This window comes from Coptis chinensis, chromosome 6, assembly GCF_015680905.1.
Source record: "Coptis chinensis isolate HL-2020 chromosome 6, ASM1568090v1, whole genome shotgun sequence".
Classification (NCBI taxonomy): Eukaryota; Viridiplantae; Streptophyta; class Magnoliopsida; order Ranunculales; family Ranunculaceae; genus Coptis; species Coptis chinensis.
Genome location: NC_141461.1, coordinates 5,984,248 through 6,012,066, shown reverse-complemented (window position 1 = coordinate 6,012,066; position 27,819 = coordinate 5,984,248). Strand labels below are relative to the sequence as shown.

The 27,819-nt window shown below is 36.4% G+C and overlaps 1 protein-coding gene across 1 annotated transcript; it reads right to left on the bottom strand.

Moving 5' to 3' along the window:
* Positions 1-268: 268 nt before the first annotated feature.
* Positions 269-21,073, bottom strand: LOC147491061 (tRNA/rRNA methyltransferase (SpoU) family protein). The gene is given in 36 exon segments (XM_086565399.1): positions 269-761; positions 1,324-1,480; positions 1,838-1,908; positions 2,023-2,115; positions 2,117-2,175; positions 4,857-5,085; positions 5,153-5,212; positions 5,314-5,401; positions 6,651-6,781; positions 6,888-7,034; positions 7,100-7,150; positions 7,973-8,047; positions 8,127-8,234; positions 8,338-8,385; positions 9,604-9,765; positions 10,119-10,219; positions 10,396-10,543; positions 10,854-11,018; positions 11,757-11,880; positions 12,102-12,229; positions 12,508-12,750; positions 12,849-12,995; positions 13,536-13,688; positions 13,786-14,034; positions 14,522-14,784; positions 14,931-15,044; positions 15,135-15,397; positions 17,238-17,319; positions 17,573-17,710; positions 17,861-18,008; positions 18,938-19,249; positions 19,541-19,751; positions 19,849-20,369; positions 20,472-20,566; positions 20,686-20,782; positions 20,874-21,073. Coding segments are annotated over 36 exon segments (5,508 nt in total). The 5' UTR covers positions 21,030-21,073; the 3' UTR covers positions 269-590.
* Between the last annotated feature and the right edge of the window lie 6,746 nt (positions 21,074-27,819).

Sequence of the window (27,819 nt, the reverse complement as noted above, 5' to 3'; positions counted from 1 at the left end):
GAGGGACAAATTTCAAGACTTTAAAAAACCGATGCATAGCAAGATTTGCATACTTGTTGTTATATAAATGGGTCGGTCAGATCCAATCGAGAAGGAAATTGTGGTGATTCAGCAAGAAAATTGGCATTAGTATTATCCATGACCAACTGATTCAGTGAATTAATCATACATTGAGAAGAAATGGACATGCAATAACAATTATTTGAGGACGTTATTGGTATTTTGAACAAGGATCATAGAGTTAACTTGGAGATGCCAAGCTTGATAATAGGACAAAAAGTTCAGGATCCTTGTAATTATGAAGTTTGTAACACTGCTGTTGTTGCTGCTAGTTAATGCTACAGAACAATTACAAATCGAATCTACAACATAGAGTACATGTTGAACTAAAAGGAGTCTATTACTGGCTTCCAGCAAACATAACAAAATTCTCAGTCTATAGTCCTTTCACGAGACTGAAGAAACAAATGGGTACTATATTGAAGGGATTCAGAGTTTCTGTCTTCTTCCAGAATCTACACAAGAACCCCCGACTTCAGGAACTTTGCAGCTTCAGGAACTTGAAACAATATAATAAAATACGAGGTAGCTCAGGACTGTAGTAATCTTTGCTGTCGAGTATATTCCCATAGAGCAATAGCACCACTGACATGAACATTCAGTGACCTCACCACTCCTAATTGAGGAATCTCAATGCACGCATCCAGGATATGGATTATATCCACAGGTATTCCCTCTTTCTCACGGCCAAGAACCAAAACCTGCAACAGATGAAGCAAAAGGCTTCAAAGTTGGCAAACTTGGGATATATCTCGCACAAATGGCTTCAAGATACTTTTCAAACCAAGGAAAACATTTCACGTGTATATATGGTAAATATCAATCTTAGGAAAGTAATCTCTCTAATAATATCTACATGTGTGCTTCGGCTAGAAATTGGTTCTTGAGACAATGAAACATGAAAGATCAAAGTCGATCCTCTTAAACTTTCCTAATCCACTATTGGACTCTATTTTACATGCATGCGAAAAGAAAAACAGAATAATATCAAGAAGTTGTAAAGGAAACTGCAGAAACTAATCAGTCAAATGAAGTTCAAACACTATAGAACAGTAGTGAGCATGCAATAACCTTGAGTTTTGGTTTTTCGTTCAGCAATAACCTTTGATCTGACCTAAGAAAAAAGGATCAAGGTATTCTTCTTCTCATCCTTACGTAACTGTAATATAACTTCTCCCTAGTATATAATGACAAAGAAGAAAACAAAAACAAAGAGGACCAGTAAAACTGAACTAAAATTTCTATTAGTTACAGGGGGTGTACCATCTTTTTCGGGAATGCATACTGATCAAGGGGTACGCTATTTGCAGTTTGCTCTAAACCCAAGATGGAATACCCTTCTTGCTTCTTCTTCCTTAAGAAAACTTTTATGGTGCTGACTGGAACCTCAATTAATGGTACCCACTTTTCTGCTGTCACACTGGCAAGAGAAGGCAGGCATAATCAGGAAATGAAAAATGGCAAAGCTATAGGGATTACCACTGAAAAAAAAAACAACGAGATATGGATGGAATTTATAAGTTGGGTACTAATTTCTGAAATAGAAATTTAGGTGCAGCTGGGGGTATTCCATGAATCCCTCTCCTCGTTTCCCCAACTATCCCTGACCTGCCATGCAGATGAAACATCCTACCAGTGTGGGCTACTTGTCTAAGATTTGCCTGGCTTAGCGCTCTTAGCTTGAATCACATGCCTACAACTGATTGTAAATATGTGCCAGGGCATCAAGGCTTGTTAGCCTATATACTCACAAGTATAGAACACAAACATGACTGACCTGATGAGCTGGAACTGTTTGTCATTTACAATGCTTGCATCAGCAACCGCTAAGCCTGATGCCTTAAATACCTGCAAGGAGGAAAATAGGAAAATAAAACATGCGCAACAAAATAAGTAAAAAACATCAATAAGAATTATCAATCAGTCAAAGTATGAGAAAAGTATGTGCATTGCCTAGCAGACCTCACAAGTTCGCGCTAATCCGGCAAGATTGGGTATGCGATCAAGCAGGGAAGCAACAAGGATAAAATCTTGTCGACTTGCTCTCATTTTTTCCTGCAATTAAACATCTTGCTTGCAACACTTGATTAAGAAGTTGATCTTCTTTCTCCAACTCTGGAAAAGATAATTTCATTGCAGTTAAAACTTCAAAAAAAAACATGCCTACCATCTTCCATAACAAGTTTGGACAATCCTTTTTTATCTAGAAGAAAAGTTCCCCTTGTCAGGCCTGACCACAGCCAAGCTTAGGGCCCACAACATGGTGCCCTCACGGATCTCACCTTAGCCCAATATTGTCCCCAACCAAAGCCACCACCAAATATTGTTCCCAACCTTTGTCACCGCTGAGCTATGGCGTGGGGTTTTAACTCAAAAGGCCTCGACGCTATTTAGGGTGAGAGCTCAATTTAATTAATTGGAGTAGTGTAGCTTCTTTGCTACCTTATGTGGGACTAATCATAGTTCGGTCCACTCACCTAATAATCTCTACCTTGGACCGAACCATCGGCTATGATACCACTTGTCAGGCCAAACCGCAGACAAGCCTAAAAGCCCACACACAACATGGTGCCTTCACAAATCTCTCACCCTAGCCCAATACTGTCTCCAACCTTAGCCACCACTGAGCCCAAGCACAACTGGGTCTCATCTATGGTGAGTGGCTTTAACTCAAAAGACCTCAATGCTATTAATGGTGGGAGCCCACCTTATTAATTGGAGTGTAGCTTCTTTGCTACCAGATGTGGGACTAATCACAATTCAGTCCAGGCACCTAACACACCCAACTACAGAAATGGAAGAGGGTGACTGTTTACGTGTAAGGTCCCTTTTAAATTATAGTTAGAAGTGCTCCCTATACTGAAGTGATTTAATCAGGAAGTATTGGAAGTCAAAGTCTCATACTGAACTATTCATGTTATCATACAAATTTCATCTGGGAGGCATAATAACAAAATTATCAGCAGTGTAATGGTCTTGAAGCCAGATCAACCAAGGTTCGAATCCATGCATAACAAATTTTTACACAAGAGTTTCTAGCTCAATTGGTTGTGTACCCCTCTCCTCATGGGAGAGGTTGCAAGTTCGAATCCCACCAAGTATTAGTTGAGATTTCTTTCTTGTATAATTATGTGATAGGCCTTTGAGTTAGGTGAATCTTCGGGCTAGTAACAAAGGTGTTGCTATGATCGGTGGACTAAGGAGTGAAAGCAAGTCTTTATGGACAAGGTGGAGGCGGTTGGGTCTACTCAAAATGGTGCATCGGCGAAAGCCTTCGGGCTAGGTTCCCTTTGGGGTTGATGAGCTTTCGGGCAATGTAAGCCTTCGGGCTAGTGTGTCCCTCCGGGGTTGATGAGCCTTCGGGCTAGGGTCTTTTAATTTAACCGGTGTGGGTCTGCCTTGACCCTCTAAATATTTCCAAACAAAAAAATAGGGATGTGTTTCGGTCGGATCGGATCAGAATATGGTTTTCGGTTTCGGATTTTTCAGAATATAATATGTTGTGCCGAATCCGATCTTATCTGATTTTTTTCGGAATTTTCAGAAATCAGATAATCGGATGAAAATCAGAATTCAAAAAAAATAATCGGGAAATTCGGAAATCAGATAATTCGGATAAAAATTGGAAATTATTTAAAATTCAAATATTTTAATATTAAATCTATTTTATAACTTGCACAATAAATACTAATTCTAGGGTTTTTAGTTTGTTTATACTATATATTGATTAATGCAAGTTAATCCTCTGTGAATGGGCAAAAAACAAGTGGGGTTATATTAAAACAATTCTAATTACATTTGTATGTAATTCCAAAATAATCATTCGCAAAATCCGATCGGATATGCATCGGCGGATTCAAATCGGAAAAAATTGGAAAATTGGAATTTCATAAATCATCCGATCCGAATTGAATTTTCGAAATCGACTAGTAATATTGATGCCAAATCCAAAAAAAATGGATCGGAATTCGGAAAAATTAGAATTTCGGGAAAAAATGGCACCCCTAAATAAAAGTATAATCAACCACAAGAATTTACACTATTGATTGACAATGCCAACAACCACATACTCCGATTATCTTAAGGTCATTTGGGGCTAGGCACACTTCAAACCTTGTACATTCATAGACTGGAATTCCACACACAAAATAATAATGATAATTATAGTGACAGACATTTTCTTCATACAACTAACCACAATCACAAGACAGCACAGGAGCCACGTTAATAACTGATAACTGAACATTAGATGACCTTTTGTCCTAATTCTCTACAATTTCTTTTCTTCTCTCCCCGTCAATTCGTTGAAGAAAACATTTTAAAAATATCAAGTGTCTTCTCCTAATGTCCTAACAGAAGCTGCATTCCATACTGTAAAAGATGGACATCCAACTGAAAAGCAATTGGTTATAAGTGGAGAGGCTAGGAACTTATATATTTTTATGCAAGGCTTAACATATCCCATGTGGGACTAACATCTTAACACATACACTACATTAGAAGTCAACCCAACCTAAACCACACGACTCTAAAGTAGCTCTCCATATCCCTACTTTTGGTAATGCGATGCGGGCTGCTGGGCGTAATCATAAGAAAAGCTCTGATTTAATCCATTCAGTTCCGCTTGCTCCCAAAAGAAAAAATACTCAATTCAATAGGGACACCACAAACTTTGATAACAAGATGGAATCACACAAAACGTAAAAGGAATTAGATTTTTCGTTTTACATTCTCATGATTGCTTGAAGTCATGGCTTTCATATTTTATAAAAAAATTCTTCAAGGCTGATACATACCTGCAAGCTGTTCGCCAGTAACATCATCGTAGTGCCTCTCATGGTTGGACAGTGTAATTTTCTTTTGAAAATCCAAAGATATTTCTTTAGGAACCTGAGAAGGTAATGCTTCTTTATTGGCCGTTGTTGATGCATTCGTACCATTAAAATTGTCTCCAATAATTAAACTCTCATTCTTGATAGTAACCATATCCTTCGCCATAGAGCATCTGAGGTCTTCCCTAACTTCCTGCAATGCTGAATGATGAGATATGCACCATAACTTACGCAGGGGATAAAAATTAGCCAATGCTTACATTTAAAAACAAGTTCACTTGCTCCATGAGGGATGTTGGAACACATTCAAACTCGAACCCCTTCAACAGTAAAGAAGTGATATATCATATACCAAATGACAAATGAAACAAGGAAACCAGACAAATGCAATAATACAACACAGATCCAAATCAATGCTGACCTCATCACGAGCAGTGAAAATTCCAATTGGAGTAGCAAATGCAATGGGATCAAATGCATCAAGAAAACCTTGCATTGATGCCCTTAATCTGAACAAAACAGAACAAACAAAGGCGCTACTAACAAGAATAATAAAAACCTTCGTTGAATATAAAAAAAAGTAAATGCTATTTTCACGTGTGCACTTCCTTTTATTCCTTTTTATATTGGTTACAAGTACTTCCTATACAAGATAGCTTGTGCCCAGAGAAATATTTGGACCAATGCTGCTTCTTTGATTATATTCATCAGAAACATTAGTAATTGAAGTACGGCACTAGAAATCACTTATCCTCCTGACCAGTTTGAAATTATTAATTTTTAAGAAAATGAAAAGCATTCTACAAGTAGATATAGTGCACACTGTATCAGCACCATACACACTGTATGGCCTCTCCCACCACAGTCATTCATAATATCCAACATTGCTTCAGCTCAAAATCAAGTTTTAGCAGGACAACGTCAAGAAACCCTGTACACTCAGGTTCCTGTTTTCTTTTCTATCTAGTATGTACTATGTCAATGTCAAAGAAAACTGGGTAATTACTTCTGTACCATCGTTCCTCAGATATTTTCTTTGTTCCTTAATGCATTGCATCTTGGGAACACGAGTAGTGGTTTCCTTTCCAGCGCATAATCTTGGGAACAGAGGCATGAATGCCCATACATCCCTAATCCCATACTGTTGAGTCCAACCCCTATAGTTCTCAAAAGTTGTCTTTCACACCCAGGGACGGAGCCAGGAATTTGGGTTAGGGGGGGCAAGGGAAATGAGGGGGCAGTAGTGCACTATCCTGAAATTTTTTGGAGGGGCAAAACCTTATAGATTTAGGAATTTTTGTGGTGATTGTAGTGTAATTTCTTAGTTTTTAGAAATATTTGGGGGGGCAACTCCCCCCCCGTCTCCATCCATGTTCACACCCATAGCTTCAATGCTGAATTATTGTTTATAGTTGTCCACTAAAAGTTGTCTTGTGGTGTATGTGGGTGTAAGTTTGTATCTTTGTAAGCAGTAGGTTGCACCTTTAGTATCTTGCTAGGGCCTATTGCTATAGGGTTTTGTAATCATTTTTGGAAATTGATGTATCTTCCAAAAAAAAGGTTTCAATCCAGTATTCCTCTGACTTGAATGAAGATAGGCAAAAAAACAGAGTTAAAAATTAATTAATTAATAATTAAATGAAGAAAGGTCTGAGGCATCAATCTTGCTATAGTCTCTGAGAGGATGCTTAGTTATTACTTATTAGCATCTCTTATGAACAATCAGTTGGTCAACTCAAGCAGGAGAGATATTAGTACCTTGCACAATCAGAGTTCTTTGCCAAGTAAGATTTCAAATCCTTAAAACACCTCGTCTCCAAAGACAGTATGTGAGAACCATCACAATCCAAGGCAGGGAACATCTTGGACAGAACTTGATACACAAGTAACTGCAGAGAGAACCAACAAGGAACAATACATAGCTAAATAATAAAAAATTGGAAAGTACTCTAGGAAAAGAGACAAACAGGAAATTTCTATAAACTTCAATTTCACCTGAGCAAATCCACGCAAGCTGTGATGATGAGATGTTAATAAAGGAGATATAGGTGGAAGCAGCTCATTCAAATGCCTGAAGCGAACAATCTCCTCAGTTGTATGGAGAATGACATTGGCTGCTATGAATACGTATGAGGAGAGTGCCTGCAAGTGATACCAAAATGAATTTTAAAGCTGAAGATGACTACAGTCATAAACAGTAGCTTTACCTGAGGCCTCATATTGTGATCTTGGAAAATAGGACTCAATTGCTCCTTGACCTGTCAATAAAATCGATTAGGGTGATATTAGTCAGGGAAGTTTTTGCTCTTTATGGGTCAATTGTTAGTCATTCCTTTTTAAGATGGTAGGACTGATGCATTACTTTTTCTAGGTACTTCGTAGAAATCATTCATCCGTATATCAATTTCACCAAGCATTGATTACAAGTACCAAAGGGCTTAGGATAAAACAGGCATGGGAATTCATTCGGAATTAGTACCAGAAACCAGTTACTTTGTCAAGAGTTGCCACGCACTGGCTTTAATGTTCTTTATCAAGAAAGATTTATTAATAGAACAACAAACCCAGAGGAAACACGAGCCATAGACTCATAGTAGCAGTACAAAATTTGATTTTCACAGTTTTTTTAACATTATTTTGCCACTGATACAAATGATATGTTAATGATTAATGCGATAGTACTCAGTAGCAAGCGTTAAATCCCCATCAACAACAGCTACACCCAAATTGTGCCACCAATCCAGTTGCAAGTATGAAACACTAATTTCCATAATAGAACTTGAACCCACAGTCATGAAGTGCCAAAATCTACAAGAGTGGCGTTCATAACCAGGAATATTTATATGACAACTTCGCAACGAATGAAACATAAACTTCTTCCATTCTTCGACTTTTCCCATTTATTGCCTTGAGCAAATATTATTTATATCTTATACGTAGCGGAAATTTCCAACAATAAGAAACCAAACAAGTACACCATTTTCTGTTATGACCAAAACATTGCCCTTGTCTTGCCCTTTTCATTTGTAAAACAAAATATATCAAACTAGAAAGTAGAGAATTGAAAAAGAATTACTTACCAATGATGGAAACTTGAGGTAAATTTGGATAGCAAACGTTTCCAAGTACTGTCGAATAGATGGCATGTTGTTTCTCTACAAAGAAAATGGAGCAACCAGATGAGTTGCCGTTCAACTTTTAAAATAAAATAGATTGTGTTCTACCTGTTCGTACATATATAGTTATGTGCAAGCTCGCTGTTACTTGCTGAACTATGTCTTCATCAACAAACCTTGATAATATACATATCATTTGCCACGCACGAACTTTTCTTCTATGGATCTATTACCACAAGAAAAGTATTAGATATCCTGCAAAAGTTAAGAAGTGAAAAGCAACTAATGACAAAACACGGCGTATAAAATAACATGGCAAAAGTCTTCACCCCACTATACTTCTTGTACAACTCCTTTGCAAGATCTTTGTCATTAACCTGAAGTGGTGATATGCATCAGATTTCAGTTCTAAGAAAACTGGAGACAAAAAGTAAGTTGATATGCTCAAAATCTGTACTAATAAAACTCTAAACAAACACTCAAAAGTAACCTCCCAAGTGGTTTGATGTTTTACTACCCAGGTAGAACAAAACAAGGCCCAAAATATCAAATTCGGTGAATATTTCAGTGTACCCAAAAACCGATATATATCGGATATATCGGAGATATCTCTTTTTTTGTTGACCAGTCAAAATTTTGTTTTGTATGTCGATATATCGGAAATATCGTCAATATATCGGTCAGTCAACAATTTATATTGTATATATCGTATATATCGGTCGATATATATATCGTTATATCGGAAATTCTGATATATATAGGAAAAAAAAGGATTTCAATATTCGGTGGATATATATCAAATATATCCATGTCAGTGTACTAAAAAAATGATATATCGGATATATCGGCGATATTTTGGGCCTTGGAACGAAAAACCTCTAGACTGCATATACACAAAGTACACTGTATTACATTTATATTGTCTCACCTTAACAGATCCTATTATTTTATCTACATAATCTTTTAAGTTTTGTAGTACTTCAAGTAAATGTGTTGAACTATATCACAAAGGAAGATAAAAAAAATCTTTACTTATATGTTTACTTAATATTCCCTGTTTCACTGACCATTTTTCATTTTTCATTTTCATATTCTCTGTTTTTGTATTAGCATTTTCCTTTTTTCTCATTGATGTAGACCCAACTCTCTCCTGAAGTCAGCTGAGCATTTAGGTTTCTAATCCCATGAATAGGCAAGTATAGGGAATCATGCAAGAAACTTTGGGATTCGGTTGCACCAATAATCTACAACCTAAAGGGAACTAGGGATCACCAATAGTACTTGAGCAAGTGTAACACACTAACGTTCATGAGGCATCTCTTGAAAAACTAAATAAATAAAGTTCCACTGACACATGCAAGTAGAAAAATATGAAGCATAAAACAGATAAATTAAGAGGAAAAGAATATAACTAAAAGTCTAAAACGGACCAATTAACATGGAAAATCGTATATTTTTCTTTCAATGTCTTCTCGGGAAGATTTATGTAGATGGAGGATATAGTTTATACCTTTGAAAATCCAAACAATGTCTTCCCAAATTATGGCACAGGACAGAAAATAAATTACTTTGGTGCAGCTAAAAAGAGTTCATACCACAGAATCAAGAAGCTCCAACAGGAAAGATTTTCCGGCATGGAGTGCAGCATGGCGGTCTTCATTTTCCTTTACAGATCCCAATCTATCAGCCCGATTTGCTAGCTCGTGAAAGAGTACAGCGACAGAAACACGCGCATACAATTCGGTGTTCATAAATGCCTAACAGGAAGGACAACAGAACGTTAGAATCTTTTCTACAAAGCAAACCAAAAAGGAATCTAGAGCGTCAATGTATACTCAAAATGTTCTTTTCTGTTTCTGTTTAAAACTTTTTATATTTTTCATTTTGTTTGTGGTTATTTGTTAATGGTCTAAATTGACATTTTACAAAATAATGCAATTCCTTGATAGGTTTTTTTTACTGTAAAAGAGTACATACATAACATCACATAATTGTAATGAAAATTCTATTAAAGGTGCAGCCATAGAAGGTAGCATGCAAAAAAGACGAATATGCATGGTTGAACGAATACTGGCATACCAAACCGTAACTAATAAATTAAATAACCTACTTCAGTTAGCTCAATGTCCGAGCCTTTAGCCAGCAATGATACTTCTGTTCTTGCATCATGACTTTCAGCTAATTCAGCTTCGAAATCCTCATCAAAAGCCACTGTTTTAAGGAAAACTTTGACATAAGAAAGTGGAAAACACAATGTTGAGGAACTTGGCATTGCTGGGCAATTTGTCAAAATAACAAACTGATGCTAAATATCCAAGACTAATGAGAGAATAGAGCAAGAAGAATCAAATTCAGAAGAGGAATTCTCTGGAAAAGGATCCAAGTACCAGAACCGTGAAGCGAAAGCAACTTCAGCTCTTTAACGTAATATCTAATTGTTCTGGGATACATGAGCCACAACCCTGTAAGATGCAAAGCTGCAAGACGAATTGTGCGGGGACTTTTTGTGGCCTCCTCAATAATCTTTTCTATGAACTGCAAGAAAGAAGTTGAGTCACATTAAGAAAATAATAAGGATTTTTAGAATTACATTTCTATTGTTTATAACTCGGTGGAAAAGGACAAATCTTCGACACTAAACTATATAACCAGTTAACTACTCATCATGATTCGATATCAAACTTTATCATGCTTGTTACTATGTTCCTAAGTTATTTACATGAATTACCACAAAATTTTCCAGAATTTGTTGTTAAAAGAATTCCAGAGAATATTCACATTTTTTGGACCCACTAGTAAAGCAAAGGACCTATTCCCACCTAAGTAAATTGTAATTTCCACTCACCCACTTACAAGGACCTTGGGTGTTTTCTGCAGTTTCGTGCATCCTATCATCACAGAAAACAGAAAAATGCAATACAGAGGATAAAAGCGCAGCAATATGTGCAACTTTACGCTTTTTGCAGCTGACATGCAATATCCAAGATGAGCGTACCAGATCCCACATCATCTGTACAATAAAGACAAACCATAATATCATTCAAACTTATGCGATCATGCACACATGAATTATGCCACCTTTTTATCAATCTCGTGAAAAATAAGCTCCAATCTACCAGTACTGATTGTAATATACAAGATAAATCATGCAGAACATCTAATTTGGCTTTTCAATCCCCACTGTCACCAACATCTTACTCCCAAATATTTTAGAGGTTTGTCCATAAATCCCATAAATGTTTTAGAGATTTTATTTTATGTTTTGAATGGCTCTGAGATATAACACGAGATTACATATCTCCTAAAAAACTTGGTCACAATCACACAAATTAACCTAAACTCATTTGAGCATAGTTTGTGCTCAATAACATTAATTTTAATTAACAAAAAGGAGAACCTATTCAACATTTAAACAAAAAGTGACTTCATATCGAGTAATATATAGGAGCAGTATTGGTCTGTCAAGTATCCCTATCCCCTGCTATAATGTTGAACAGTACTTACTAGATCACAAGGTTTACTCTAATCCATTAAGATCCAACTTTCAAGTGATTATCCAATCAAGGTTTGAACCTAGAGTCATAAAACTCCAAGCTACTCCATTGATCAGTTACTGTCCATATTGTGACTATATATATGTTAACCATGAACGAAAAGATGTACAAACATATGTTTGAAAAGCAAGAAAACCTTGCAGTGGGGAGGTATCAATTGGTGCAACCGATCGATATAAGTAGTTGGAGCAAACCTCAGTTTTCATGCCATCAGATGAGAAAACAATGGGACCCAGCCTTTCCGAGGCATATAACCCCATAACCATTCTGACAGATATCAACATAGGCAAAACAGAACTTTCATTTGCATTCTCTAGGCTGCAAGTCATTTGGAGAGAACTAATTCAGTACCAAAAATTCAAAAGGATGATTCAAGCCATCAGTTCATATATGCTTTTGCTTAAAAGAAAACAAGTATGTGGGTGAAATTGGACAAAATTACTTATATAAACTCTAGTCCAGAAATTAATATGCAACAGTTATATTTCCGTAATTCCGTCACAAAATAGACAAAAATGATTATTTATCTTTTTCCTCACCTTCCAATGAGATCAGAAAATATGCAGTTCAATGAAGTGGTTGAAACGAAGGTAGCAGCATTGTCAGGGTGAACTTCATTTTCCATCATCCAACAAAGAATTGACAATAGAGAATTTAAACAAAGCCACTGCATCAAAATAATACTTGTTAGTTGTCCTTCGCGCACTAAAGTAATAAAAGCTTGTAATTTCCTTTAACCATTGGTTATTGCACATACAACTAAAACTTTATAAGCACATTACATGTTAACGGTTCCAAAGGATACTATAATTATTATCACATTTTTTTATTAACTTATTCTTCTTGAAAATTCAGGATTTTCCCACGAGTAGGTAAGAAAATACAGACGTTTCCTGTTCCATATTGGAACCAGTTGTGGGTGAAAAATCATACACTTTAACTCACCTTCCAATTCATCAAAATAGCCCTCCGGCTCCTTGCTAACATTCCAACTGCAAGAAGTTCATTGATGTTTTCAAGAAAACAAATAATCAATGTCTCTAGCCAATGTCGATCTTCAGCTTTTGGCATCAGTGATCTGTCACTGGCCATCACTAAATCGAATATTTTTGGAGTCATGGAAGAGGCCACTGCTTTTAATACAGGGACTAAAGCTTCATACGCTGCTAGACAGATTTCTGCTCCAGTCTGTTCTGGCGCATTTCAAGCAAAGTGTCATATTTCAGAAAATAATCTATCAGACTATCACATAGCACCCATATTTGGAATTAGAATTTAAGTCATACCTCTGAATCTAAGTCAAAGTGTTTTGACAGAATAACCTTGTGAGAGAAACTCCACAAGAAAGTAAAAATCAAATCAAGGGAATCATCATCTCTTTTAAACCGTGTACACCAAGATGCTACAGAAGCAACGGTTTTCATGGATAATATCTGTTTAGCAAACCAAAAAATTAGAGGTACAAAGTAAAAGTAAACTGGGTGGGCTTCAGTATAAGTTATAGGCTTTGATGGATAAATCGATGGATTGAGATAAAAAAATGAAAAGAAAGTTTCACAGAGTGAAATATTTTACAGTAAGAAAACAAATGAACTATTTGAGGAAAACTCAATTGGTGCGGAGAATTTATATTTAAACTTATCTAAGATGTGCAATGATTATACAACTTATGAATATACATACCCCTTTATGGATACTCAAACAGAGCATGAAAAGGAATTTAAAGAATAGTATATCTTCGACGTTACATTCACATGGATGTGTCCGTATGCGACACGCAACGTGTCTGACGCAGAAAAATACCAAAAACTGAGGTATATTACATATAATAATTTGTGTGTGCTGTGTCCAGCACAGAACATAGCACAGATTAAATATAAAATAGGGTTTGCCCATGTAACATAGTATATCTTGTTTAAACAGTAAACCGTATTACTCGAGAGGATAATTAAAAGAAAATACAAGAGGCATACAGCTTCCGAAACGGCACTGGTAGTACTAGAAGCCAACCTTCTTTGACTTGGACCTCCAAGCTTTCCCCTTACAGATGATGGTAAACTTGAATCCAGATTGGGACAGGACCAGAATGCTGAACAAATTGATTTGGCATATGAGACAAGCTCCTCCTTGCATATCAAAAACATAAATGGAAATCGAGTCGGCTATGCACCCAAAAAACAGTTGATAGGGAAAAAAAGAAATATGGGCACTACGGGTCTATACCAATATAAAGAGAAAAGTAAATGTGAACTTCTCGAAGATAATAGAAGCGTCTAATGAACCCAGTCGAGCTGGTCTGTCCAACATGTGAGATTTCATGTTGCTTCTTACTTTAATACCACAACCGATAGATTTCATATGCATGATCTGAAGCTCTTGGACCAAACTTGAGTTGAGAATAAGAAATTTCTGAGGAAGCCACTCCATAAACTTATTCTGTTTGCAGATATTAATGCCACAATCCTGAAGAAACTGCAAAAGAAGGTTCATAACAAAAGTCAAAAACTTCTTTTAGCGAAATCTACCAAAGCATGGAGACTCATACTCGGGGGTGATCTGGTCAATCTCTGACTCCAACAAAACGAAGTGCATATCAACTACAATTAAATAATTAATTGACTTCCTTTTCTGTCCTCTTCCCCTTCTGTCTTTGTTTTTTCTTTTAACACTATGCGTAATGGGTATGAAAGATCCAACCAACATGCGAGGGGAGTCGGGAACGATCAACTCTAAATGCATGATAAATATTCATTACTTTTACAACAAAGTAATACTGCATTAAGAGGTGCTAGGCTGTTAGCCAAGTTGGGAATTTGGGATCCTAAACCCCCTCATGCATTATAATTTGCTCTTTCATTCGTGAACTAATTATTTTTAGTTTTTATCAATATAACAAAATGTTTATTTTTTCTTATTAAAAAAAAGGTAGAAAGTAGAACTGAAGCTTAGAGCCACAGACCTCACAAATCAATTCAAGATGGTGTTTCGTTGTAATGACAAGCAAAAGCACTCTTGCCCATCTCTGAGCCTCAAACTCCCAAGCTTGTAAGTCGCCATCATCATAAGTAACAAACGCTTCTGGTGAATGATGATATTCGGTGTACCTTTTAGGAAAAGCACAAAGACTATGCAAAACATGCTCTCTGGTACTGAAGGATTCAGAATGCTGCAGTGTCTGACTGCACTTAGAAAACCAATTCTGTACTTTTCCTCTCAAAGGACCTAGATTTCACAATATAAAACACATGAACTAATATGATTTTGCAACGTATTGTATTATGAAGAACAAGGGTTATGACAAGGCAGAAAAAAACATATAACCAAAATCAGTAAATCAAAACTGGATTATCAAATGCTATTGTGCATACCGTCATAATCCGTATATTTCCGGGGAACTACTGAAATGAAGTGCATAAGTGTCTCAAGAGGCACATCAGAGGTACATATCACTGATGAAGCAGCCTCAACTACATTTTCACAAACTGAAAGCCATAACAACACCATTTTTCCAAGTTACTTTCATCCTTAGCCGTAACTGAACTATTATAACAATTGTAAGCACTAGTCAATACCTTGATGACGATAATTTAGATTGAAGTGTTGCTTGCAACTCTGGATAAGAAGTCTCAGAATATCCAGTAAATCTGTCTTGCTATTGCACAATAAACTTGCTTCAAAAGATATTTGGTGTTCCACATCACTGGAACAAACTTCACACCATTGCACTCCGCAAGCAGCCGAAGCAATACAAGCAGACAGAGCCATCAGTCCAGCACGCCCAAAAGACTCTTGTTTGACAAGAGATGCTAGGCTGCACATAAATGCTATCCTTTCCCTGCTAACATATTAAAACACTGAATGTTATCCACCATTTACTTAGTATTACTAAGGGAAGACTACCAAGTACCAAAAAAGCACCAACATTAAGATGAAATCTACATTGCTAGTATCCTAAGTTGATTAAAAAAATGGACCACCGATCATGCACTTACTCTTTTAGGCAATAAAATAGTAAACGGGAGATTTCATCTTATTAAAGATGATTGCAGCAATCAATATTAATGAAAAATGAAAGTGAAGAACAAATCACCTCATTTGGGGACCCTAAAGGGTATACAAGCTGGGGACAGGTCCAATGGGGGTGTTATATGGGCTGCTAAAGGCCATATAGCACCCCAAACACAACATAACCGTTCCAATGGGGCTGTTAGATGGGTTCTAAATTTGGCTGGTGTGATAAACCCAGCTAAATTTGTAGCCTTGTCTAGCAGCTGCCAAAATAAGTTCAGGGAGACGGACGACACAATTTATGCCGTCCATGTGTCAAATTCTAATGGACGGCAGAAAATGTGCCATTTGTGCCATAAATTTGCATTTGAGTGTACATTTTAATGGACGGACAGCAGAAATTGTGCTGTCCCTATCAATTTAGCACTTCGAAATAAAAAACACCCATTGGAATGATTTGCAAGCTTTTAGCATGCCAAATTTGGCTTGCAAGCTAAAAGGGCCAAATTTCTGATGTGGCACCCTTTTAACATACCCTTTTAGCATGTCCCCATTGGACTTGCTCTTAAGGATTTGGAAGATAGCACCCAGGGGTATGCTGGAAAGGCACCTAGCCCAAAAGGGATGACAATGCACCAAGTGTTTATTCCCCAATTGTCGGGATTAGGGAATACTCACACAGGTGGTTCCCAAGTTTGCCACTGTAAATTTCTTTAAGGAGAAGTGAATTTTTATGATCGCTCTCTTGTTTTTAGGCAATTATGAGTTAAACTGTAAAGTTATCTGTGAATTCACACAAATACTAAAGAAGTTCCTTTCCTGTCATGGAACTAACAGTTAGTAGATTCCAATACTATCCACATAGACTATCTCTGGTTAATGTTAATTTCTTTGTTTTGTGAATTTCTTTTACAATGGGTGAAAATAACACACACTTCTAGAAAGTCTGATCATGTACTTTGGGTGTTGGTGATCCACCAACTATCACATTACATTCAATTACGTGCTACTTCTAATCAATTCAATGGCGTCTTACCCCTTACAGTTTAGAAAGTACACTAGCTTCTTAAAAAAGATAGAAGAAAGGAAAAGGCACTTTTTGGTTCTTTTCAAAAGTCTCACTTTGATTAACTATTGCAATATCATAGAAAAGAAACGAAAATTTGTTCCCTCTGCTGCAATATCTACAAATTTTGAAAGTCAATGGAACAAATTGATTAACAATTCACTAATTTTTGATGTAGTGCATATAATTGAGCACGTGAAACAGGAAAACCTAGGACAACCAACAGCAGCAATCAATAAACAGCCGTTGATACACATTCAATGTGGAGAAGGTCCAACAGCAGAAGTCAATCAATAGACTTGAAAGAATGTTTGAGTAACTCACGGCTGCCATTAAATCTTTCGACATATGTGATTCTCTTTGATGTTTCGCTATTAAATCTTGCTTCCACACTCAAGGATATATCATTTTTAAACCTAGAAAAATATAAATATGCAACACAACATAGGGGGATAAAGAGAATTAAGCAATTGAAATTATCAGAAAAAGTTAATACAAGTAGTATTGATTTTTGAAAGATCGAAAAGGGATAGAATATCTGTTTAATTAAAAAAACCAAACATATAAAGTACAAAAATGAACAAAGAGTTCACAGGTTTACCTCAAATGGAAGTGCTTACAAAAATGGGATACGAAAGTGGTTGCACCTTCAATTGTTTTTGATGAATAAAATCCTTTCACACCTATAACAGCACAAAATAACAAATACTGAAAACAGAGTCGACAAAACAAGATTTTAAGAGATGCGTAATGGATAGTATCAAGTTTTACTAGACCAGTAATGCAACGTTGAGTATAAAACCAAAATGGTAGGTAATTAAGTTCCAAGTACTGTTAATACGTTCATAATCTACAAATTCTTTTTTGCAGGACATGACAGTAACCCTCCTTGCATTATCTAGGCCAAAAAGAAGAGCAATTTGGAGATAGACTAACCAAATTCTCTGTGATGCACAGTGTCGTTCAACCCTTGTATAAACGGACCAAATATAAAACTTTCAGGAACTATTTCTGCACAATTCCCATGATTCTTCCACTCGACGCTCAAAAATGACTGCATGATCAAGCACCTTACTGCAGTAAAAAGAAAAAATTATGTACATTAGTAACAAAATAACTGCTTTAGAAATTAGGCATAGTTTTTTGATGATAGGGGAGAGAAAAATACCCCTGTTCATAGCAGAGCATAGCAATAAATGACATTGATTGTGAGTAATTGAATACCTTGAGGATTGTCGTGGCAAAGGGCTCTCTCCCATAGGATTGCTAGCCAGCTAAACATTTCCTCTAGAGTCTCCATTTGACTTTGATGAACGCCTCCAATGGCATTACCAGAACGTTGCAGACAAGGTATGTGAAGTAACATTGATATCTGGAAAACAAATGAGCTGATTTTTCTTAGGCATGAATTCCATGATGGGACTATCTTTTCCACCGAAAAATCAATTCTCAATTCATTTTCAAAGTTCATCTTTTGAGCGAGATGTTTACATAGTTTTCCATGGTCCAAAAATGTCCACATATCCATTCCCGATAGACAGTCACTTAAACATAGGTTCTTACATAGTCAAGCCCATTTCTTCTTACAAAATAGTGGTCGGGCTGCTAAGTCCATGATAGTAACTAAGCAAATTATAGGGCAATCAAATTACCCACATGCAACCTTTGTCTACTAAAAGTCTAACACCATGACCACTTTCTACACTCAGCAGTACAAGAGAAAGGAACCCACAAAAGAAAGCTAAATGTCGCATCCATCAGCAAAAATCCAAGGACAATATTTTACTGAAAAAGATACTACGTTGTACCACAAAATTCAGCAAATATCCATATGGTCAGAGGCTAGTCAAACAGCACTCTAAATCATTGAGATTAACAACACAGTAATAACTGATTGACAAAGGATGATAAACAGTTCAATCTTCCAAAAAAAGAAGAAAAAAAATACCGAGCATCACAAGTGTACCTTGGATGCATCAGTTATAGTTGTAAGTTATAACTAGAAAATAACCAAACTATGTCATGTTTTGGTTATAACTAGACACATTCGACTATTCGAAATTTTGAAGAGAAATATAGTCTTCTTTGTTTTCACCATCATAAAGGAGAAAATGAATTCTAAATCAAATCACAAATGGTCATACAATAGAGCTGATCCCAACATATTACCTGTTAGCATTCTTAGTTACTGGCATACAGTAAATGAGGAAAAAGATGCCATATTTCTAGATTTCCAATAGCTTCATAAGTCTGAATAATATGATAATTTAGAGATGGAGTACATGGAATCAAAGAACTGACCTGGTGATTCCAAGCGGCTTCAACTAAGTGGGTACCATATTCTTCAAGCATTTCATATAGAAGTATGAACGCATCCCACTTTTGTTGACCATTTGAACAGGTATCAGTCAAATTGCATATTTGTCCCACACCCAAGGATTTGGCCTCCTTTTCAGCCCATTGTCCCCTCCTCGTCGAACCAATGGATGTTGAATAGTTTTCATCTAAATCCTTCTCTGAAACAACAGCATCTCTTTGAGTTCCATCATGTTTTAACAATGACATTTTCAGCATATCCAATGATTGTTTTCTCACAAAAACCTCCTTATTGACCTATACAGTTAAACAAGAACTGACACGATCACAATATCATCTTATTAACCTACAATGTGTAAGAAAAAACACTTTATCACACAAATAACAAAAATAGTAGTAAAACTATATTATTGCTAATGAAGAAGAAAGGTTGGAGACAAAACAGAGAGAAAAGCTTGATTGATTTTGGCCTTCTCTCACACTTCTTATATAGGAAAATAGTCAGTATGGAAAACATAATTCTGAGTTTTAATTCTATCAGCAAATCAAAGAGATGTCACGAGAATGAACAAGTGAACTGAAGCATACCAAGCCTCTCTTGATTTCATCCCAAAATCCTTGTTCAGCTCTTATATCGAAATCTGGTGCTCCATTACACACACCGATAACTTCACATCCTTCTTCACGAAAGAAAATAGACAAGTACAAAGAGAGCACACTATATGCATCTCTGCGTTCAAGAGATCCTAGAGTAAACAGTGCTCGACAACAGTCCCAAATATTTCTGGAGAAAGAATCCCTGTTGAAATTAAACAATGAGAAGCTTAGTCGACTAACTAAGCACATCCCAGTGATAATGCATATAAAATTAGACTCAAATAGGTTAGACCTCTTACCCAGAGAGTACATGTTTTTGCCGGTGTACTGAGACTTGAAATGAAGTATGACAAGCAAATGTTCTCAAAACAAATGGAAGGAGGAGGTGAATCGTACAGGATCTATGTTCTGGACACTGCAAAAGCATTCGAATAGCCATTCCGCAGACATCCCATAGCAAATTTCTAAAAAAGTTTTCTGCAGAACACCCAACTAACACTGTTTGTTCTAGAGGACTCCGCAGGGCTTGACAATGCCTTAAGGAAGCAACAAGTAGGGAGGTCAAAATATGGCAAGAAATAGCCAGTGGTAAAGTATCATACAAAGGTGACATTGGCTCTTTATCCTCATCCAACCCATTTAACAAGATACCTTCCCCACCTATGACTGAATGTCCACTCCACTGATAAATAGCTGACTCTTCATTTTGATGCATGCCTATACAAAGACCAACCGACCTCAAAGTAAAGGGTACCAAACTCGCTCCTATGACCTCCCATGTATTAGACTTGGTTACAACATCAGAGATTTGTTCTGCAATCTAGAAACGAAAGCATATAAATGATCCAGAAAAAGGCAGGGGAAACATCACTAGAACAAATAAAGAGTCGTCAATGTAAAGCATTTAAAAATCAAACTTTACCAGGCCAAGCAATTCGTGCTCATTTGCATTTACAATCTTCATCACTGGAATAAAAGCTCTCCAAATAAATGACTGTAAATCACTAGGTTGAGTCCCTGCAGTGATAGTTGAAGGAAAAGTCAAACACATCCCCTAATGCCAAATTCACAGCATTCAAACAATTTGCACCTTTTATATTTTCTCGTGCCGGGTAAAGCAACAAAAAAAAACTCACCAGACTTGTTTAAAAGGTAACATAGTGCATTTGTAAAAGACGATATATATCCACATTGAGCTGAATCCATTTTCCCATGATCCTCCTCAAAAAAATTCTGACTCATAACACAAATTAATAAATAAATAAACTGCAACATATCACTATAAATAAACTAATATATAACGTATTGGGACATAAACTTGTACCTTTATATGAGTGGAGAAGTTGTCTAGAAGCGAGTCGAAAAGGGAAGAAGAAGAAAGACCAGTTGATGCTAAAATGCAGTCTAGAATTGATGGAATAGCTGCAGAAGGAACTGTGTTGAAACTTTTTGTTAATGAAGTAACAACAGAAGAAGACATTTTTTTTTTCTCTCACTTTGAGGTTTAAGAAAAACAGAGAGGGTTTATGTTGGCAAAATTTCAGTGAAAATGTCGTTTTTGTCGGAAACTGAAAGTTTGACCTCTTGAAACATTGACTAAAGTCGAAATTTAAGATTTCATTAGAGCATTTGCAATGCATGTGAATAAGGGGGTTTGTGACCAGTTTTGTTGGAAAATGGTTGTGCAATGCATAGGTGAAAAGCTGGTGATTTTAGTCCCCAATGAAACCTTTCACCGAGATAGTGGCTAATTTGTTAACTTCGGACGGGATGTTGGATTCCGTCTCGTGTGTTTTTTTCAAACGGAATGTTTCATTCTGTCTCGCGTGTTTTTTCGGTTTTTTTAACCTTCAGACAAAATACCGGAAGGGATGTTACATTCCGTTTGGATAAAAAAAGGGGCAACTACACCATGGCCCAAAGAAAAACCATCCATCGTCGAAACCATCCGGGTTTAGAGAGAGAAAACAGGAGAGAAGAGATAGAAAGAGAGTTTGAGTTGTTATTTTATTTTTATCAACCAATCACAGTCGACTTCGGACGTTTTTTTTTTTGCTGGGCCATGTGTTTTGGTTCTATCCATAAAAAAACCTCATGACGGAATCTAACATCCCATCCAAGATATTTTATTCACCTTTGCATTGCACAACTTCACCTTGTTTTTCACCAAAACGGTGAAAAGATGGTGAATAAGTGCTGAGGTGGCAGTGATAAGAGGGGGATTATTTTCACTTGCATTGGGGATGAATGCAGGTGAAAAAGAGGGGGATGTGAAAATTTTCACCTCCTTTTGGTTCAAAACTAGTGCCCAATGCAGAGATGAAAAAGATGGTGACTATTTTCCCAAGTTATTCCCAGGGTGAAACTTTCCACTGAGATAGTGGCTGACTTATGAATTTCGGACGGGATGTTAGATTCCGTCTACTGTGTTTCTTTAAAAAATTGGGTTTTTTTTTTCGGTCGGAATGTTTCATTCCGTCTCGCATGATTTTTCGACTTTTTCCGTCTTTTTTTTTCGGGACGGGATGTTTCATCTCGGGCCTCGCATGATGTTTCATTCCGTCCGAGTTTTTTTTAATTTTTCATTCGTCCGAGCGGAATCTAAAAACGCCCGTTCGAATCTAAAATTCACCTTAATATTCACCTTTGCATTGGGCAATTTCACATAAGAAGGGGAAATAATGCCTACGTGGAGGTGATAATTTAAGACGAGGAAAATATTGACTTGCATTGGGAATGCTCTTAGTCGGGTCCTATTTTCATGGCCCTCCGTCAAGAAAATTCTAAGGTCTGTCAATGGAGCTACTGCAACATTAACTAGTATATTGCATAGCAGCGGGGGAGTGAGCGGAGAATTGAAAGGCGTGGAGAGGGAGGAGTGGAGAGGGGAGAGAAGAGAGGGAGAGATTGAAAGGGCGTGGAGAGGGAGACAATGGAGACGAAGAGAAGAGATGAGAATAGACATAAACTAACCAAAAACATTTTGGCCACGTACATCTCCCCCTCGGGCCAGAACTTTCGCTCCGCTCACTCAATTAGTTGTTATTCCTAAATAAAAGAGTTCGAGGTGGACTCAGTGCACACACAAATATATCGTTGCTGCCATTTAACTTGTATGTATACTTAAGTGTGGTATTCTGTTTCTCCTTGATGCTGCATAGAATATTGGTTGGTAGCTCTGTTAAAATAAATCATATGCATAGTAGTATTACAAAATGTATTAATTGACGAAAGTCTTTGGTAGAAGTAAATCACCAATTGGTAGAAGAAATTCTATCGTAGGCATATGTGATTTCTCAATTGTATTGAGATTGGAAATATATCTATAATATTCACTTTGAAGGAATGATCGGGTCTCTTACATTGGTCACAATAGCTTCAGGACTTAGGGTGGCGTCGACTATCAATTTGAAGTAAGTCTATCTGAGACTACAAGAGTCGTGCTACTATTACCTCAGCTGGAGCCTCCAAGCAAACAAATCTCACGCTACCGCCATAGCTCCCTAATTCATACTCTAGGTCTGCCGTTCTCAGAATCTCTTTGTACTTCTTCTGTAGCGCAGAACATCCAAGAATAACTGTTTTAAAATTGATAATGTTTGCTCTGAGAATGACACTCAAGGTTTCAAGCCATGGAATTCGGTCTTCTTTTGAAAGAAGGATATCGTTGCCCATTTAATATACCTTTATTATGTTAGTTGCAATAAATTATGTTCAATGGAATCACTACTGTGCAACTTCAATGGAAGAGGTGAGTTCAACAAGTTTTTATTCTTATTGTTCATAAATTCAACCTTTTAATTTATTTATGCTTATGCTACAAATTTTGGATATGCTTCCAGAATTTTTATTCTTACTGTTCCCAAACATGTGATTGCACTCTTAGTTGAATATTTTGTTTTATTTTTAATTGACACTCCAGTGCTTTGAAAACATTTAAGTTTCTAAGAACAATTTTCTTTGAGGTGATGTCATTCAATTTTTCTTTGTAAGGTTATTTCAAATATGCATGCTAAGCTTGGAGAACAAGGCCAAAAGGAGTGGCAATTGATAGAAGGAGGGTGGTGATGAGAGAAGGTTAAAAATGAAAATTTGCCTACTGAGAGGAGAGTGAGAAGAAAAAAAACACTTTTAATATAGAAGAGAATGGTTTAAAAAGTAGTTTATTAGGAGGGTTGTTCATTTGGAAAAGATCACAATCACCTTATTTTGTGTTGATTTGGACTTGGGATTAGTTTGATGACATCTTAGTTGACAAGTCTTGCGGAAACTTTTGGTGGACAGAGATGAAGTTTAAGTTGGGACACTCTATTATATTTAGGCCTAAATCATGGGGAGACTTGGGTTGCAGGAAAGCATCTAAAATGCACAAGGGATTGTTAGTCAAACATGGCTAAGTTTAATCGACTAGACTCTTTGTGGTTAAAACTGTGGCCACTGGTAGTAGGGGTGGCTCAAAGGAGTCAAAGGGGGTGGTAAACTCCTCTCTTGGGCATCTGTCTTTTGGAGAGCGGTTCATTAGAATCACTGTATTACTCTTAATGAATTGGCTATCATATCTCTTATGCTTAAAAACAAATTTTGAAAGTTAAGGACCCTTGACAATGACATTGGTATCTTGGTTAAACCTAGACATACCCCTGATCAACCGAGATGGATGGATACATTAAACTTCGTCTTTCCATCAGAAAGTATTCAAGAGAATTTGGCTGAACTACAATAATTTTTGAGTAAACAAAAACTTATTATGGTAGCCTCTTAACTGGGGACAAGCTTAGCCATAGAAATTTTCATGGAAACTTGATTGATGAGGCCTTCGGTTTGCCTTCACCACTCAACTTAACTAGGTGATTGGACCGTGAGAGAGTGTAGTTAACACTGATGAGAATGGGGTTGGATTGGTCGTAGGAAAGCTGTGGCATGGAAGCTCCTTTTAAGATATTCTCCGCAGAAGCTGAACTAAGGAGACGCATTCCATGCATTTATAAAAATGTGTCATCATGTTCAGTAAACAATCATAATTGCACGTCTCCATTACATTGTAGATACTTTAGAGAAGACTAATCCCTTAACCATCCCCGGGGCTCAAGTCCGGTTGCAAACAACAATAAATTTAAGGTAAAGGTGGACATGAACCTCATCCAACCCGGCCTGGGGAAAATAAGGGCCTGAAGTGGAATAAAAAGAGCTAAAATACAGAAAATAAAAATGAAACTCATGGCCGAAACAACACTTGCCAACCATACAAATTTGCTCACCACCAAATACACTCCAGCAGCGAAAAGTAACAGCCAACATTGTTAATGCAATGGACAGTAAGACCATGCTCCATCTGAGAGCAAAATCAAACAAATTGAGGTCATCGCCTAAGTGCCCAAATGAGCATAATTGCAGCAACTATGGAGTTGTACATAGCTATGGTGTTGCTTATCACGAAAATATGGAACGTAGATTTTAGTAGAAGAGTTGCCTCATCTTTGTCGGTGTCATCGTTGTTGTGACCTCCTGGCAATGTAAAACCAGCTGGCCAAGGTGATGGTGACAGTTAGTGTTGCCATAAGCACTAGGGTGCTAATCCTGTCCCGGAAGTTTTCCATTGTGGCTTTATCATCTGGTGCATTATCTTGAACATTCTTTTGGAAGAATAGTCGGCGTTGGCTCCTTGGTGTATTAGCATCTTACCTGCAGATTCTATAGAATCTGCAGAAGAGTGAAAACATATTGCTATGAGGGGTACTGAGATATCAAACAGTACATTACATGCTTTTATACCCAATTAACTACTTAATGCATAGTCCATAGTCACGCAGTCCAAGAATAACCAATGCCTTATTCTATGTGTTTCTTTGTAATAGATAAAGGAGGACGAGATCAAATTGAACAATATAGCACGTTCTGACTTCTGAGGTATAGCAAGAAGAATCCCACTTCATTCATTTATTTCATCTTTTGATTATTTTCTTATATATAATGGGAAAACTTGCCCCATGTATTAGTTGGTATATTCTCGCTTTTAATCCATTCTTTTAAATCAAAAGGGTGCCAAAAGTTTCACCCATAAAATTTTCGGATAGTACTACTTCTTAGGGTAAATATGTACTTTTGCTGATTCCCGATTTTAAAAGGAAAAACTCTTCACGAAACAGACGTACTGTTTTGCGGTTTTTCCCTACTTTACCAGATTAAGGAAGGGGGTTAACTATCTCTAACAAAAAAAAAAGATCCTCCCACTGTCTCCTTCTCTTTGGCTTTTTCGCTAAATTAATTCGGTCCTACATTCACACTCTTTTTTATTCAATTGTTTTTATGTGAAATTAATATTAGTTTTCGGGTTCAAATCACATTCTCTCTCCAACGTGCATCCCCTGCAATCGGAATAGAATAGATAAGTTCTGTTACTAAATTAGTTCTTGCAGTTCCTACTTTCAGTGTTCTTATTTGTTATGCTTAGAATTCCTATTTCAATCTTCTCATTTTCAGAGTTATTTTAATTAGATGTTTAATATGCTCTTCAATTTATTGTTGTTTTTTTCCGATTTTTCTCAATCGTAGTTTTAGGGATTCCAAAATTCTTGCCTCATCAGTAGTTTACGAATCTATAGTTTATTTGGAAAGTGTTAGAAACTTATAACCGATTCATGAATTGCACAATGGTTGGGAAATACATAAAAGTCCACATTTGAACACACAATCTTGCTTCTCAACCAAACTGATTCACAATTGTTTAATTTGTGTCTTTGAAGGTATGTTGCTCATATAGATACGACTAGATACCTCACCGTGCCAAATATGCTTTATTTATTTTCTTCATTTTTTGGTATTAATAGTTGATTTTTTGTATTTAGTTTCCCTCATACTTTGTTTATGGCCATAAATTTGTAATGTAGTTCTATGTTATGAATTTAATGTTTTGTGGTACAATTAAATTCTTTATGCATTGATCACTACTAGGAGGTTTTTCCTAGGTTTAAAATGTGTTATTCACTATTGTGTATGGATTAATATATTCCTTCACACATCTATGTGTCACCAGTCATGTTATTGTTTCTCAATTTTAAAAAAAAACATGATGGCACATTGAAGACAAAAAACAATGGAGAAAGAACAATCCCCTAATTCCCTAACTAACGTAAGTTATCTAAGATTTCCATTGGTTTGAACTTTGAATTCCAGTTGTAGTGTGCGTGATGGAATTGTTGTCTCCAAAAACTTACAGATTCAACACACATAAATGTAGCAGTGTGCGTGATGGAATTGTTATCTAAGAAACAAGGATCATCATCCCCGTATTAGTTTCCACTTTCAGATTATTGTTTTTATTGGTATCGAATGTTAATCCGTTAAATGTGATGCCCATTTTGCTTTGTCAGTCTCAAGCCTAGAAAAATGGAGAAAGAAGTGGTGGTATCACAATGTTGTATGAATGAGTCAAGTGCTTCATTATATTTGATGTCAGACCAGCTATTGTGATAGGTAATGATAGTACTTTTATTTCCAGTCTTATAGGTTATTTCTAATATTTTAGGTTTGACTATATGTCATATTCTTCAAATCGTATATGAACTATAGATAAGAATAAGATTTTCTACACTAAGGCAGAAAAGTTATGAACCTATATATTTGTTCATGTTCCTTAAGTATCTACTTCGATCTGTTTGGGCATTCTATCTGCTTATTGAGGAGTTTTATTTTATTTTTTAGTCCTCGGTGCGTGGTATTTTTCCAACTTATGTTTTCGTTGAATGCATTCAAATTCTTATATATTAATTTCTGGTCTATGACTCTATGTGTGGTTACTTACTTCGGGACAATATTTGCGGTAATGATAGATGGAAAGGAATTGATCATTTTAAGTAGTAATTTTCTTCAACAAGGTTTGATTGTTAGCAAGGTAGTGTAACAGTTTGCTTCTATTTAACCGGCAGTGTGATTTTAATTTTCTATGTAGTCAAAGAAGTTGTTGTCCAAATAGTTATGCATCTTCATGTTTAAACTTAAGTTGGAAACGGGGTTAATTGAGTTTTTCTTTTTTCAGTCAAAACGGTGATAAAGATACAACTAACTTTGATAAGGGAGATACGAGAGAAGATTAAGCCAAATGTACATGCATCTTGGAGAGCAAGATAAGGAGTATGACTAAAAAATGACACGATATTAAGGAGTGGATTGAGATTTTCTATTTTACAATTTAATCTTATTAATTAGTATTTTCTCTTTTCAGTTAACACACCAAAAGTGTTTGGTGGAATGTCTTGCATTTGACTTGAAGC